Source organism: Capricornis sumatraensis, chromosome 2 (genome assembly GCF_032405125.1).
Source record: "Capricornis sumatraensis isolate serow.1 chromosome 2, serow.2, whole genome shotgun sequence".
NCBI classification, from domain to species: domain Eukaryota; kingdom Metazoa; phylum Chordata; class Mammalia; order Artiodactyla; family Bovidae; genus Capricornis; species Capricornis sumatraensis.
The window spans coordinates 1,443,206-1,455,971 of NC_091070.1; the positions used below are offsets into that span (position 1 = coordinate 1,443,206).

Below are 12,766 nucleotides of genomic sequence, written 5' to 3' on the forward strand. Positions count from 1 at the left end.
AGCTGCAGAAACAAGTCAGAAAACACTTGAGAATTTTCTCTCTTTAAACCTGTGCCGAGGGCCTTCCTAGAGGCTGGAGACAGCAATAGAAATAAGCCGCAGTTCCTGTTCCAGGCGAGCTCACAGTCTGACAGGCGTGGTTCGGGGTATATGCGTTATCCTCCTTACCACTGAGTAGGCACTAATACTTATAAACACACTTCCCCCCAGGCCCCAAACAGCTCTCAACTCCAGCCCTGGGAGCAGCATGGGCAGGAAGCAGGGCTGAGCCGACAATCACAGGACTCGGCTACAGTCCTGGGTTCAGCCCTTGATCAGCCGCAGGACCGAGGCCCAGGCCCCGGGCGTCTCTTCCCCAGCAGGGGGCAGACTTCTGATTGCGCCCCGTCTTTACTGGAAGACAGCTGTGATGCAACACAAGCTCCTGACTGTGCGAAGGGGTCGCAAACTCGGGTAAGAGGCTACTCTGCTTTCAGTAACACAGGGACCCTGCACAAGTGTGTGTGATCACCCGGCCTTTCTGAGCCAGCAGTCCACAAGCTAAAGCCCGCAAGTGCTTGCTGAACAATCAATACGCGCTTTGCCCTCCTTTCCTCATTCAATCTCTACACGATTCTGTGAGGGAAGTACTGCCATTATGCCCATTTTACAGATGTCAAGAGTCACACGGCTTGTAACCGGGCCAGGATTTGGCCCCTGCTGTGGGTATCAGCTCACAAAGCTGTGCACTTACCCAGGATGTGGGCTTCCCTGGTGGCTCAGCTGGGGAAGAATCCACCAGCAATGCGGGAGACCCGGGTTCGATTTCTGGGTCGGGAAGATCCGCTGGAGAAGGAATAGGCTACCCACCCCAGTATTCTTAGGCTTCTCTGGTGGCTCAGCTGGTAAAGAATCCGCCTGCAATGCGGGGGACCTGGGTTGGATCCCTGGGTTGGGAAGATCCCTAGAGAAGGGAAAGGCTACTCACTCCAGGATTCTGGCCTGGAGAAGTCCATGGACTGTATAGTCTATGGGGTTGTAAAGAGTCGGACACGACTGAGTGATTGAACTATCCAGCCTATGGGACTCCCCTGCTCCCGAGTTCAAGACAGAAAGATGGTGGTGTGGAGACCCTGCCTGCTTTCAGCTGTGGTCTCACTTAAAAATAGGAAATTAAAAATTGTCATCGGCCAAGGGGAATTCTCACACAGCATCAATAATCTATGGAAAAAGAGGGGTTTTTAAGAAATCGTGTTGGGAATTTACTAAGGTAAACTGACTCCTAGAGAGAGAGAGGAAACTTGAAGCTTTAACCTGCTGCTTGTTTTATTTTGTTAAAGATCTTTCTTGGCTTATTTTCATACCAGCAGCAAATGTCATTCTCATAATTGCAATTTCTAGGGCATCGGTTTAGCAAGCAAAGCACATCATAGCTCAGGTGTGGTCTTTGCTCAACACTATTTTCTGTTCTTTGTTGAAGCTGTGTGAAAAATCTTTGACATAAAATAAAAAAATCCTTCACATGCTGAGCAAAAACTACTTGTATAAATACAAAGTCTCTAATCATCTTTATTACAAGAAATTGAGAAACTAAAAACCGTCCACACACTTTTGCCATTCAGGCCTAACTCTGCACCTATGAAAGAGGCAAAATGTCAAAATGCAGGTAATTAATGGAACCGTAATCAGATGACCAATTCCAAGTGCCTAATGCTTGCCGAGAGTTGTGCTAGAGATATTATAAAGCTGCTTTCAAAATAGACCATTATAAATGAAATAGGAGTGAACATACAATAAAATTTTTTTAAATAGTAAAAATTTTATTACCTTCCTAAGCCTGAAATGTCCCCAATTATCTTTCTGATTTCCTTGAAAGCGTCCTGGGGTTGATGCAATAAGGTAAACACTAAAACGATACAAAATACAAGTCAGAGAACACAGGGATGTGTGGACCTCAAATACACACACACTAGTACTAAGCGTGAAGTGTTCCACGAGCCAGCCCGCTGTCTGGAGATGCCTCCTCCGAGGAGTTAACTGACACTTAAATCATTTTCAAGTACCCTGTGGGACCTCCGGTGGGGACTGAGGTGAGTGGGGAGAGCCCCGAGCCTTCACTCCAGCGCCTGAGGACCAGAAGGTGCCGACAGGGACGGGCCCCGCTCTGCCACTTCCTGAAGGACAGCCCAGTGCCCCTCCACCACCCGCCAGGCCCCTGCACTCCAGACCTCACGTGGTCCTCAGGGTAAGCCCCTGCGTTGCTAAGAGGCCATGTTTATCCTACTTTGTTTCTGAGAGGTCGTGCTCCTGGATGGTGTCTATCCACTCCTTGAGAGGGGGAGCGTTATAAGCTGCCAGGTAGCTGATGAGGTCAGCTTTGAAGTGTGTGGCCGACTCTCCAGATCCGTGGGTCCCGTGGATGATTCGGGGGTACAAGGGGCTCAACCATATTCTGGAATGGAAACAGAAAACCACCTTGAACAGTCAGGAGCAGAGCTGATCACAGCGCTCTCTCTGTAATCAGGCGCGCACCTCAAGGTGAATTCTCACTACCTCTCTCCACCTGCTGGTAAGGCCACCCTTGTGTGTGCGAGTGCTAAGTCGCTCCAGTCATTTCCGACTCTGGGACCCCACGGACTGTAGCCTGCCAGACTCCTCTGTCCATGAGGCTCTCCAGGCAAGAGCGCTGCAGTGGGCTTGCATGCCCTTCTCCAGGGGACTTTCCCAAGCCAGGGACTGAACCCGTGCTTCTTAGGTGCCCTACACCTTTACCACGAGCACCACGCGGGAGGCCCAGGCCAGCCTCACGGAGCACAGGACAAAGCTGACTGTGCCACTCCAGGGGTTCTCCTCACGTCCAGAATTATTTTTGAAAAGCTCACCGTGAATTTTAGACCCAGGAAGGCCTGGCCTCTGCCTGCCTCTCCCAACTCGACCCCTCCACGCTCCCCCATTCACTCCCCCCCTCCCCCGCTTATTCCCCCTCTTACCTTCTCAGCTCTACACTGCTTTTTTTTTTTCAATATTTATTTGGCCACACTGGGTCTTAGTTGCAACATGTGGGATTTTCAGTTGTGGCATGTGAACTCCCAGTTGCAGCATGTGGGATCTAGTTCCCTGACCAGGAACCGGGCCCCCTGCATTGGGAGTGTGGAGTTATAGCCACCAGACCACCAGGTAAGGCACTATACTGCTTTCAAAGTGATGACAACAGCTTTACTCCTGACTGCTTACAGCAACTCCACACAGTGGTAACCCCAGCAAGCTTCTGCCCAGATGTATGTCAATGCAGCTCTTTAGCCAAGCGGAAAATAAAAGTTGTCTATATTAAGAAAAAAATGTATGTGCAAATATGTTTTCAATAAACAAACATTTTCATATCTATCTATCTATATCCCATATCTGGTGTCTGGAATGGGGTATAGTCTACGTTTAGCTATATTACAGTAACACTAACCTCAGGCTTTCAGATAAACCGGTAACAAAACTTTAACGGCACCTCTAACTTCATCGATTCTTTGTGAGTGTACTCTGCCAAAACCTCTATGTCACACCCACGAACGGCAAATGACCACATCTAAGCCCAGTCCTTCTGTGCACTGGCCCCTCGTGCATCACAGAGAAACACGGCTTCAGAGCTCCAGCGCAGCTCCTTCAGCTGCAAAACCAGGCTAGCAGTCCACCTCACAGACGCCCACGAGGCAACGAACAGGGCCCAGCAGAAAGCAGCCCCAGCAGGCAGGAGCTGCGTCTGCGGCCTCCCCTGCTCCGGCTCCTCCCGCCACAGCCCTGCCCGGGGAGCCGCAACAGAAACTGCCCGTTCCTCTCGCGCCGGCGGCCCTCAGAGGAGACGGAGAGGCAGGCCGTCAGAACCTCGAGAATCCTGGCTGGGCGTCTCCGGAGCTCTGAACGCGTTCCCAGCAGGCTGGGCTGTCACACCTTCCTTCCCCACCTCAAGGAGACCCCTCTGTCAACCGCGGATTGGCACCTGCCCTCTACATCTACGAGCACTAAACCACATGCGGCTGCCTTTCAACGCCCCCTGAAAGGCCAGGGTGGAGAGCAGAAATGAGGCACCATGTGCTGGGGGAAACCGGCAGAACAGGCCTTCAGAGGCTTAGATACTGTCAGGACCCGATTGTAAGAGCCTAATTCTTTTATCTCCTCAAACCTAGAGAAGTCCTAAAATCCTCACGGTGACGCCTGCGTCTCATGAGCAGCAGTAACCTTCATGAAACTAGCATAACCCTTCTGCTAAAAATGTGCTTGACAGCATGCACGTATTCACCAAAATCACACAGAGACTGACGTCCCCCCTGCCTCTCTGGAGCAGCTTCTGAAGAGCTATCTGAAACGCCATCTCCTGGACTATAAGCCCTCATTTTGCCACAAATAAAACTTGCCTCACAGCTCTCACGGTAGGCATGCATATTTTTAAAAGTCAACACCTTGCACAGTGGGCACCACGTGAGACCAGGAGCGGAGGCCAGGCTCTGCACCGGGATCTGCTGCTACCTGGCCGTGCCACTCTGGGCAGGCTCGGTGGCCCCCCGTGCCTCCCTCGGCTCCTGCGCGCACCGTGGCCGTGCTGGGCGGGATGGATGGGGGCAGGCTCTCCTCCCCACAGCAACTCGGGGCTGCAGGATGAGGGGGGCTCCTCCTGGATCAGAGGGTCACTCACAAGAACGGTCCTGGAGGAGGAACATGACAGACAACGCCTTTCCAACCAGGACATCAATGTGCAAGACGTCTTACCATTCGACAAAATAAAGAAACCCTGGGCCAGATAGTTTTAAAATTAAGACATGAACAGGTGGATCGAGAAGCAGGTGAAAAGGACGGATGGAAGACCTTTAGGAGAGCAAAGAGTCCACAGGGCCAGGATGGGCAGACCGTGAAATTAGACAAAATAACTTTTAAAAATATTAAAAAAAAATTACAACTCATGACATGAAACTGTGAACTATCAGACAGAGTAGAATGTAGACAACAGTACCCTCTTTCCTGGGCGGGGGGGGTGGGCAGCAGAGGGAAGTTGGGAGGGAAAGTTTATACCACTTGTACTCTGAGTTTTGAACCATGTGAAGCTACATCTAGTCAATACGTTTTGAAAAAATTAAGTGTTTTTAAATAAAGGAAAAAAACGAACACCTAAGCCCTTTACCTTTAATCCCTGCCCCACAGCAGCCAAGCCAAAGCCGCCTAAGGAAGCAGGGCCGCCTCTGCGCTCCGGAAGGAGCCGGAGAGCCGTGGCTGGGGCTCTCTGAGCCACAGGAGACTCAGCCAACTTGACAAACCCTCTCAGCTGCTGTTCCTCTAAGGAGAAGCCATGCCAGCTCATCCCCTCTTCAGATGGGGTTACGGACGAGTCACGGTCCCCAAACGCAACCGGCGGCTCAGAAGCCTGAGGGCAGCGAAAGAGCTTGCCGACCGAAAACTCGGCGGATCAGGAGCCCAGCAGCCAGGGCTCTCAGGGACCGCCCGCCCCTGCTCCCGCCAGCACAGGGCGGTCTGCAAGTGCATCTTGACCGGGACACGGGGGCGTGTCTGTAGGAAAACTGCCAGGCAGCGGGGCAGGGGCTCGGACGCCCGCTCTGGTGGGGAAGCAGAGTGAAGAGGGACGAGACCCCTGGTGTGCGGAAAAGTCTGCCTTTCACATTCCGAAGGGCTGTGTGACAGCAGAGGCGACTCGGGGGCTGGGCAGCCCACCCAGGCTCAGCAGGCCGGGAGGACGGCAGCTGGGAGGCTCCCTGTCTCGGCTCAACTCGGCAAGCAACGCGGGCTCCGTGAGAGCCCTGGATGAGGACTCTAGCCCAGGCTGGGTGACGATACGGGCAAGGGAGCACAGAGGGGAACGCGGGGGGAAACGCGTGAACCCGGAAAGGGTGCTTCTTCCAACACAGGCAGGCAGAGACATGCAGAATGGCTTCTCCAATCAAGGGAACGGCGACCAAGGCTGGCTGTAATGAGGGCTTCCTGGGAAGGAGAATGAAGGGTGAGATGTGACTCGAACAAGTCCCTAAAATGCCTAAGGATAAACCCTAACTTCCTCAAGAGATCGAAAACCACATCTAGTAAACGCGCACCAAGAACAAGGGTTAGTAATTACAAAAAAGCATGAAAAACCTTTGCGTTCAATCCTTTCGGAGATTTGTGACCATACTACAGGCTCTGAAAAGACAGCAGTTTAGAATGTTTTATGGGAAACCAAACTGACTGGAGGTAAAGGGATATGTATGTATTGTTTAGTTCTATCAGTTCACTGCTGCCAACCCGCTTCCCTCCACCCTCACCCAGGTGTGCTTAGTCACGTGTCCCCATGGACGGCTGCCCGCCAGGGTCCTCTGTCCATGGACTTTCCAGGCAAGAACACTGGAGTGGGCTGCCACTGCCTTCTCCATAAAGGGATATTTTTAGCATACAATCAACCCCTGAGTTTTCCTTTGATGCCTAGGTGGCAGGCTCAGGTACAGGTGGGTGTGGGGTGAGTGAGGGCCAAAAAGTTATCAGGAGGGTCTTATTGGGAAAATAATACGTTTGGCCCTTCCATTTTTTAATCCTCTTTCCTGCCTCAGATCCTTAGACCTACTCGGCAGAAGAATATATGTATGTCGCCATTTTTGTAGAAAATAGGAAAAAAACTACAGCGTATAAATTTTATGTATTGGTATGTTTACAGGGAAAAAATGGAAGCAGTGACAGACTTTATTTTCTTGGGCTCATAAATCACTGTGAACAGTGACTGCAGCCGTGAAATTAAAAGATGCTCTCTGCAGAAAAGCTATGACAAACCTAGACAGCATATTAAACAGCAGAGATATCACTTTGCCAACAAAGGTCCATATAGTCAAAGCTATGGTGTTTCCAGCCATGTATGGACGTGACCATAAAGGATGAGTGCCAGAGAACTGGCGCTTTGGAGCTGTGGTGCTGGAGAAGGCTCTTGAGAGTCCTTTGGACTGCAAGGAGAACCAACCAGTCCATCCTAAAGAATATCAGCCCTGAATGTTAGTGGAAGGACTTATGCTGGAGCTGCACCTCCAATACTTTGGCCACCTGATGCAAATAGCCAACCTACTGTAAAAGACCCTGATGCTGGGAAAGACTGAGGGCAGGAGGAGAAGGGGCAACAGCAGATGAGATCGTTGGATGGCATCATCAACTCAACGGACATGAGTTAAAGAAAACTCAGGCAGATAGTGAAGGACAAAGGGGGCCTGGCGTGCTGCAGTCCATGGAGTCACAAAGAGTCGGACACGACTGAGCGACTGAACAACAACATTCCCAGGTATAAAGAGGCAGGCGTGGATGATCATGGGCCAAATGGTCAGCCCCAGCTGCCACAAGGGAGGCAGCATCACTTTCTTGCATGCACCTCTCTTCTATGCCATAATTCTGGTTCTTCCTTCCCACAGTGAAAAAACCAGGAGAACAAGAATTCAGCGCATGTTCTCATTCTGGCTGTTTCTCAGCACACAGAGCGACACCATGAGACGAGCAGAGCCCCGCAGCACACAGAGCGACCAGCATGAAACCAACAGAGCCCCACAAACCCCTGTGTTTTCTGGTGCCAGTCCTCGTGGATGAGGTTGGAGGTGTGTATGACAACCCGGAGGCCTTCCTCGTACAGCAGAAGCATCATTTTCCTTTAAAAACAGAAAAGGAACAAGCAGTTAAGAGCACTCTCAAAGCACCTTAAACGCAACAGGCAAGAGACTCTCACATCGCCCAGACTGCAAAAGCTACACTCTCCCTTTCCTCTACACATTCTCAAAGTCTGCTCAGGCGACAGGCGGAGAGCCACCTTCCAAAATGCCCGGAGCGCTGGATGGCTGAAATGAACCTTTGCTCCACCCCGCCCACGTGGCCAGTCCTGGCACTGGAAACGCCTCCCGCCCCAGTCTGGCCCCTCGCCATCTACTCTGCATCGCCCGTCTCGGTGAGGGACAAGAGCAACCTGCTCTCTGTTTTCAGGGTCTGGGCACACCCTTGTGCTGCGCTGTGGCTGCCTAGCGTTAGAGCAAAACCAAACAAAAGACGGCAACAGAACAAATGAGAAACTCAGGAGGACACTGCATATAGGTAAGTGCTGGTTCACGAAACTGGTTTCAGCGCTTATCAGCGTGGATGTGTGCAGCACACTGAAATAAATGCATTTCCTGCTGTGGGTTGCAGCTTAAGTTTGACAGATGCTTCATTTTCAAGAGACCGATCTTTTCCTTCAGGCAAAGCTTTATTGGGGCCACTACTACAGCAGAGGGGAGTTACAAGCAACCACTGATCTTTCTTCACACTCCAGACACCAGACTTGTCAGGAGCCTAAACCTGGGCTGGAGGTGAGTCTTGCCTTTCATCCTCCCTTGACTCAAATCAGCTCTTGAGAGTCCTTTCTTTCAGGTGGGGTTTCCCCAGTCACCCGACTACTTCTCTTAGTTGGATTCCAGGGAGGGGAGGGGGAGCAGCACTCGCATAAGAGGTTCCCATCTGAGGCTGGAAGGCCTAAGCGCCTCTGCCATCACTTGGAGGCCACCTGACCCCATGAGCCACTCTGCGTCCCTCAGCCTCAGTTCCTCACTCGCAGCATGCAGGATCAATCCTCCGTTCACTTTACAGGCCTGCTGTGATAACGAAACGCAACACCCATTTTGCTTAACTTAAAGCGTTCCGTGCGGAGAAGGCAATGCCACCCACTCCAGTATTCCTGCCTGGAGAATCCGATGGACAGGGGAGCCTGGTGGGCTGCAGTCCATGGGGTCGCTGAGGGTCAGACATGACTGAGCGACTTCATTTTCACTTTTCACTTTCATGCATTGGAGAAGGAAATGGCAACCCACTTCAGTGTTCTTGTCTGGAGAATCCCAGGGACGGGGGAGCCTGGTGGGCTGCCGTCTATGGGGTCGCACAGAGTCGGACACGACTGCAGCGACTCAGCAGCAGCAGCAGCAGCAAAGCGTTCCGTGTGTGCGCTCCCTCTATGCTTCAACGCCCTGCTTCACTCCATCATCTGCTACGAGATAATTCTCGGCCTCTTGATGGTTTTCTAATTATTTCAGGAACCTAAATTCTCTCCGCCACACCCAGCTAGACATTTACTCAAGGCAGTAACTCTGCTTTATTTCCACCAAGGCCAAAATGCTCCTTAATGTTTACTGATGTCAGTCAGTTTACACCTGGGGAAAAAAAAGGACCCACTCAAAAAACCACCACCTGAATACTATTGAGATTGAATGGAGTTAGCATTAAAAACATACAAAAGCATATAAAAACAGAATAAGATTTAGCTCTTGCCAAAAAAAAAAAAAAAAAAAAAAAAGAATTTAATCTAAGCTGGGAAACAGTAAATTAATGCAAAGCTGGAGAAAGACAGCTGTTGAGACAATCTTCCCACTTACGAGATGTGCTCCCTGAAACCTCAACAAATTTACATACAGTCACCAAATTAGTAGCTAGTTGTAATTAACAGTAAGCCAGTTATGAATTCACGATGTAAGTTTTACAAATATTTCCATTAGTCAAGGCATCATTTACAGGGAAAATCACACACTAATGTCAGTGAATCCTATTAATCTGCACCAAGAACTGCTCTAAGAGGAGCCACGTTAATCTTTTCATAGACCAAGTGGTGTGTCCCAAGAAGGTCAGAGTTAAAAACGGATAAAAACACACAAAATGAGGTCTCTCTGGAGGAATGCTGACCTGCATATTATCTAGTAAGCTGTGTAGGCAGCAAAAGCAATGTTTCTCACATTCGAAGCTGTTCCCTAACAGGGGAAAAAAAGTTAATCTCTGTGGAGCATTTATTAAAAGACACTAGCTCCTTGGAAGGAAAACTATGACAAACCTCGACAGCGTATTAAAAAGCAGAGATGTTATTTTGCCAACAAAGGTCCATGTAGTCAAAGCTATGGTTTTTCCAGTAGTCAGGTATGGATATGAGAGCTGGACCATAAAGAAGGCTGAGTGCCAAAGAACTGATGCTTTGAACTGTGGTGTTGGAGAAGACTCTTGAGAGTCCCTTGGACTGCAAGGAGATCCAACCAGTCAATCCTAAAGATCAGTCCTGAATATTCACTGGAAGGACTGATGCTGAAGCTGAAACTCCAATACTTTGGCCACCTGATGCGAAGAGCTGACTTATTGGAAAAGACCCTGATGCTGGGAAAGATCGAAGGTGGGAGGAGAAGGGGACAACAGAGGATAAGAATGTGGGATGTCATCACCGACTCAACAGACATGAATTTGAGCAAACTCCAGGAGATAGTGGAGGACAGAGGAGCCTGGTGTGCTGCAGTCCATGAGGTTACGAAGAGTCAGACCCAACTTCGTGACTGAACAACAGCAACCGGTGTGCCAGGCACCTAATGCAGCACGCTAACCCCAGCTACCCAGAGGCACGGCCATTCCCACTTCCTGACCAAGGGCAGACGCCGTGGCTGGGAGAGGCCGCGCGCACCACCCGGGGTCCCACGTGAGCCAGAAGCAGCGCGTACTGGGGCCACACGTCTTGCACGCAGCGCTCCTTGGGCACGGCTTCCCCAGTGGGGGGTGGGCTGCAGCTACGTCACGTTTCTGGGCAGGGGCGGGCGAGGCTGGGTCAGGGCAGCCCAGGTGAGAGACGGGACTGCATCCCGAGGGGAAGCGGGAGGCCTTGCTACCGCCTGGCAGGGCAGGAGGCCCAGCCTGAGCTCTGTGCCCTGCTACCGGCTGTATCTGATGCTTCTCCCCTCTGTGGATTCTCAGGGGCCTGAGAGGTGCCTTTGTTCCCAGCTCTGGGGGCCACCAGAAAGCCCGATGAGCTATGTCCCAGGATGGCAGGGCATCTGGGAAACACAGACAGAGCGCGTTCTCTGTCGCCAAGACAACCATGAGCTCCTGGAGGACGTGGCTGCACCTGGTCACTTCCAGATCCTCCGCGACACAGGTGTCGGTAAGACCATGACCCCAGAGACCCTGCAGAGTCACCGCAGCAGCCATACTCTGTGGGGGCCGCGCACTTCCAGGGGCTGGAAGCCCTTCTGCCATTCCTAGTTCATGTCTGTCTGCCTCTCTCACCCAAAGGCTGAAAGCTGCAAGGACAGAATTCGGCCCATCTCAAACGCTTTATATCCCCTCGAGCTGGGCTTCAAGAGCATACTAGATATTTAATGAATATGTTTTAGCACATTTTAAAATGAGCAAGTGGAAGTAATCTCCAGACATGAGCTCAGTCTCCTACAAGATACTGGTGCTTAACAAGGTGCAAACTGCGCACGCTACGGGGGAAGGGTGGCTCTGCCGCCGTCACTTCCCCGGCACTTGCCCCTCTGCACGAGGAGCCCTCCTGGGCTTAACCCGCGACATGCCTGTGGTGGCGGGAAAGGAGGAGCGGGCTTCCAGAGTGTGCGTCTCTGGGGTGGGGGGTGTGTGTGGCCGGGGGGTGGACCACAGGAAGCACACTTAGCGTTAGCAGTGAGGAAGCAACAAGTGAATTAGGGGGAACCCCTGGCGGCCCAGTGGTTAGGACGCACGCCCACCACAGGGGACACGGGTCCTGCAGCCCACGCGCCAAGATAAAAAAGATTCAAACTAAAAAAAGGTAACATAAAACACTTTAAAAAACAAAGTAAAAAAAAAAAAAACCACAAAGTCCACTGAGAACCTGAGTGAAAATGAGTGAGCCTAGTCCTGTCTCCGACACTCACTGGAGGACAGCTGCCTCCTGACTCGGGGGCTCTCGTCCGTAAGATGAAGACAAAGGGCCAGGTAGTTTTTTGGAAGAAAAAGAAAGGGAGAGCCCCACTGCCTCGTGTGTTACTGTGTCAGACCGAGGCCAGCCCAGCACTCAGTCCCTCCCGGCCCCAGGCTCTCCCAAGGCTACTTGGTAACACAGTTAAGTGTGCAGTGTGAATGTGCCCGAGAAAAGCTGACTGCCGGCTTGGAACGTGTGTCCCACGAAGGAGCCCAGCACTGCAGGCCTAGCGAACCAGGATCCACACGACTGACAGGGCTTGCTGAATGTATTTCCGAATCAGGAAGGTATTTAGGCTGAATTCCAGCTAAGGGTGGGGGACAAGGGTCCATCCAGTGGGACCCTTTCCGGACAGAATGTCGACCCAGGACAGCTGACTGCTGCCGCCCTCCAGCGTCTCCCGTGGAGAAGCCGCAGGAGCCCAAGACGCCTGTCCAGTCTATTCAGTGCTGTTTGTATCCTGGGCTGAAATTAGCCTTCTGTGAGCTCTACGCCATGTAGAGAACAATTGATTCCCCAGCGACATAGGTGCTTGAGATCCCTCTCAACAACCCTCAACCCCTCCATTACAGTAAGGCTACCAATTAGGCACGGTCGGTAAACGTGGCAACGTCTACACAACAGCATCTAAGCCCAGAAGATGTGGGTGGATAGGCATCCTTTCACAAAGTTGCTCGCGGCTTTCTGCTCTCCTTTCTGAAATCAGGCTGGCAAAATATAGCTTTAAGCTTACAAAGCAAATGATGAACGCATGCCCTCATTTTTGGCATAATATCCGGAAAACAGTGGTCACTACAAGACTTGGGCCAACACTTCCGCCCAAGAGCTTCCTTGTTGCCTTAGGAACAGGAGGAACAGGTGCCCAAAGGGACAAGCCTGAAGCAGCAGACCTGTTTCCACTGCTGGCCCAGAAGCAAGACGAGGCTGTCACACTCAAGAGTGTGACACGTTTCAGATAAATCTGGTTTATAGAAACACAGAAAGGCAGGCAACCATGTCGTGTTTTCTCAGCTAGAGAACCAGTTATGTACAAGAGCTCCATGAAAGTTTTAAGACGCA

At 51.3% G+C, this 12,766-nt stretch overlaps 1 protein-coding gene across 1 annotated transcript in view; it reads right to left on the reverse strand.

Moving 5' to 3' along the window:
- TDP1 (tyrosyl-DNA phosphodiesterase 1) overlaps positions 1–12,766 on the reverse strand; it is a 70,750-nt gene that overhangs the window by 41,312 nt on the left and 16,672 nt on the right. Inside the window, exons 7-9 of the mRNA XM_068964971.1 lie at positions 7,533–7,625; positions 2,264–2,431; positions 1,807–1,885 (exon numbers count right to left, since the gene is read on the reverse strand). Of these exons, the coding sequence (XP_068821072.1) occupies positions 1,807–1,885; positions 2,264–2,431; positions 7,533–7,625 (340 nt within the window). The remainder of the gene's footprint in view (positions 1–1,806; positions 1,886–2,263; positions 2,432–7,532; positions 7,626–12,766) is intronic.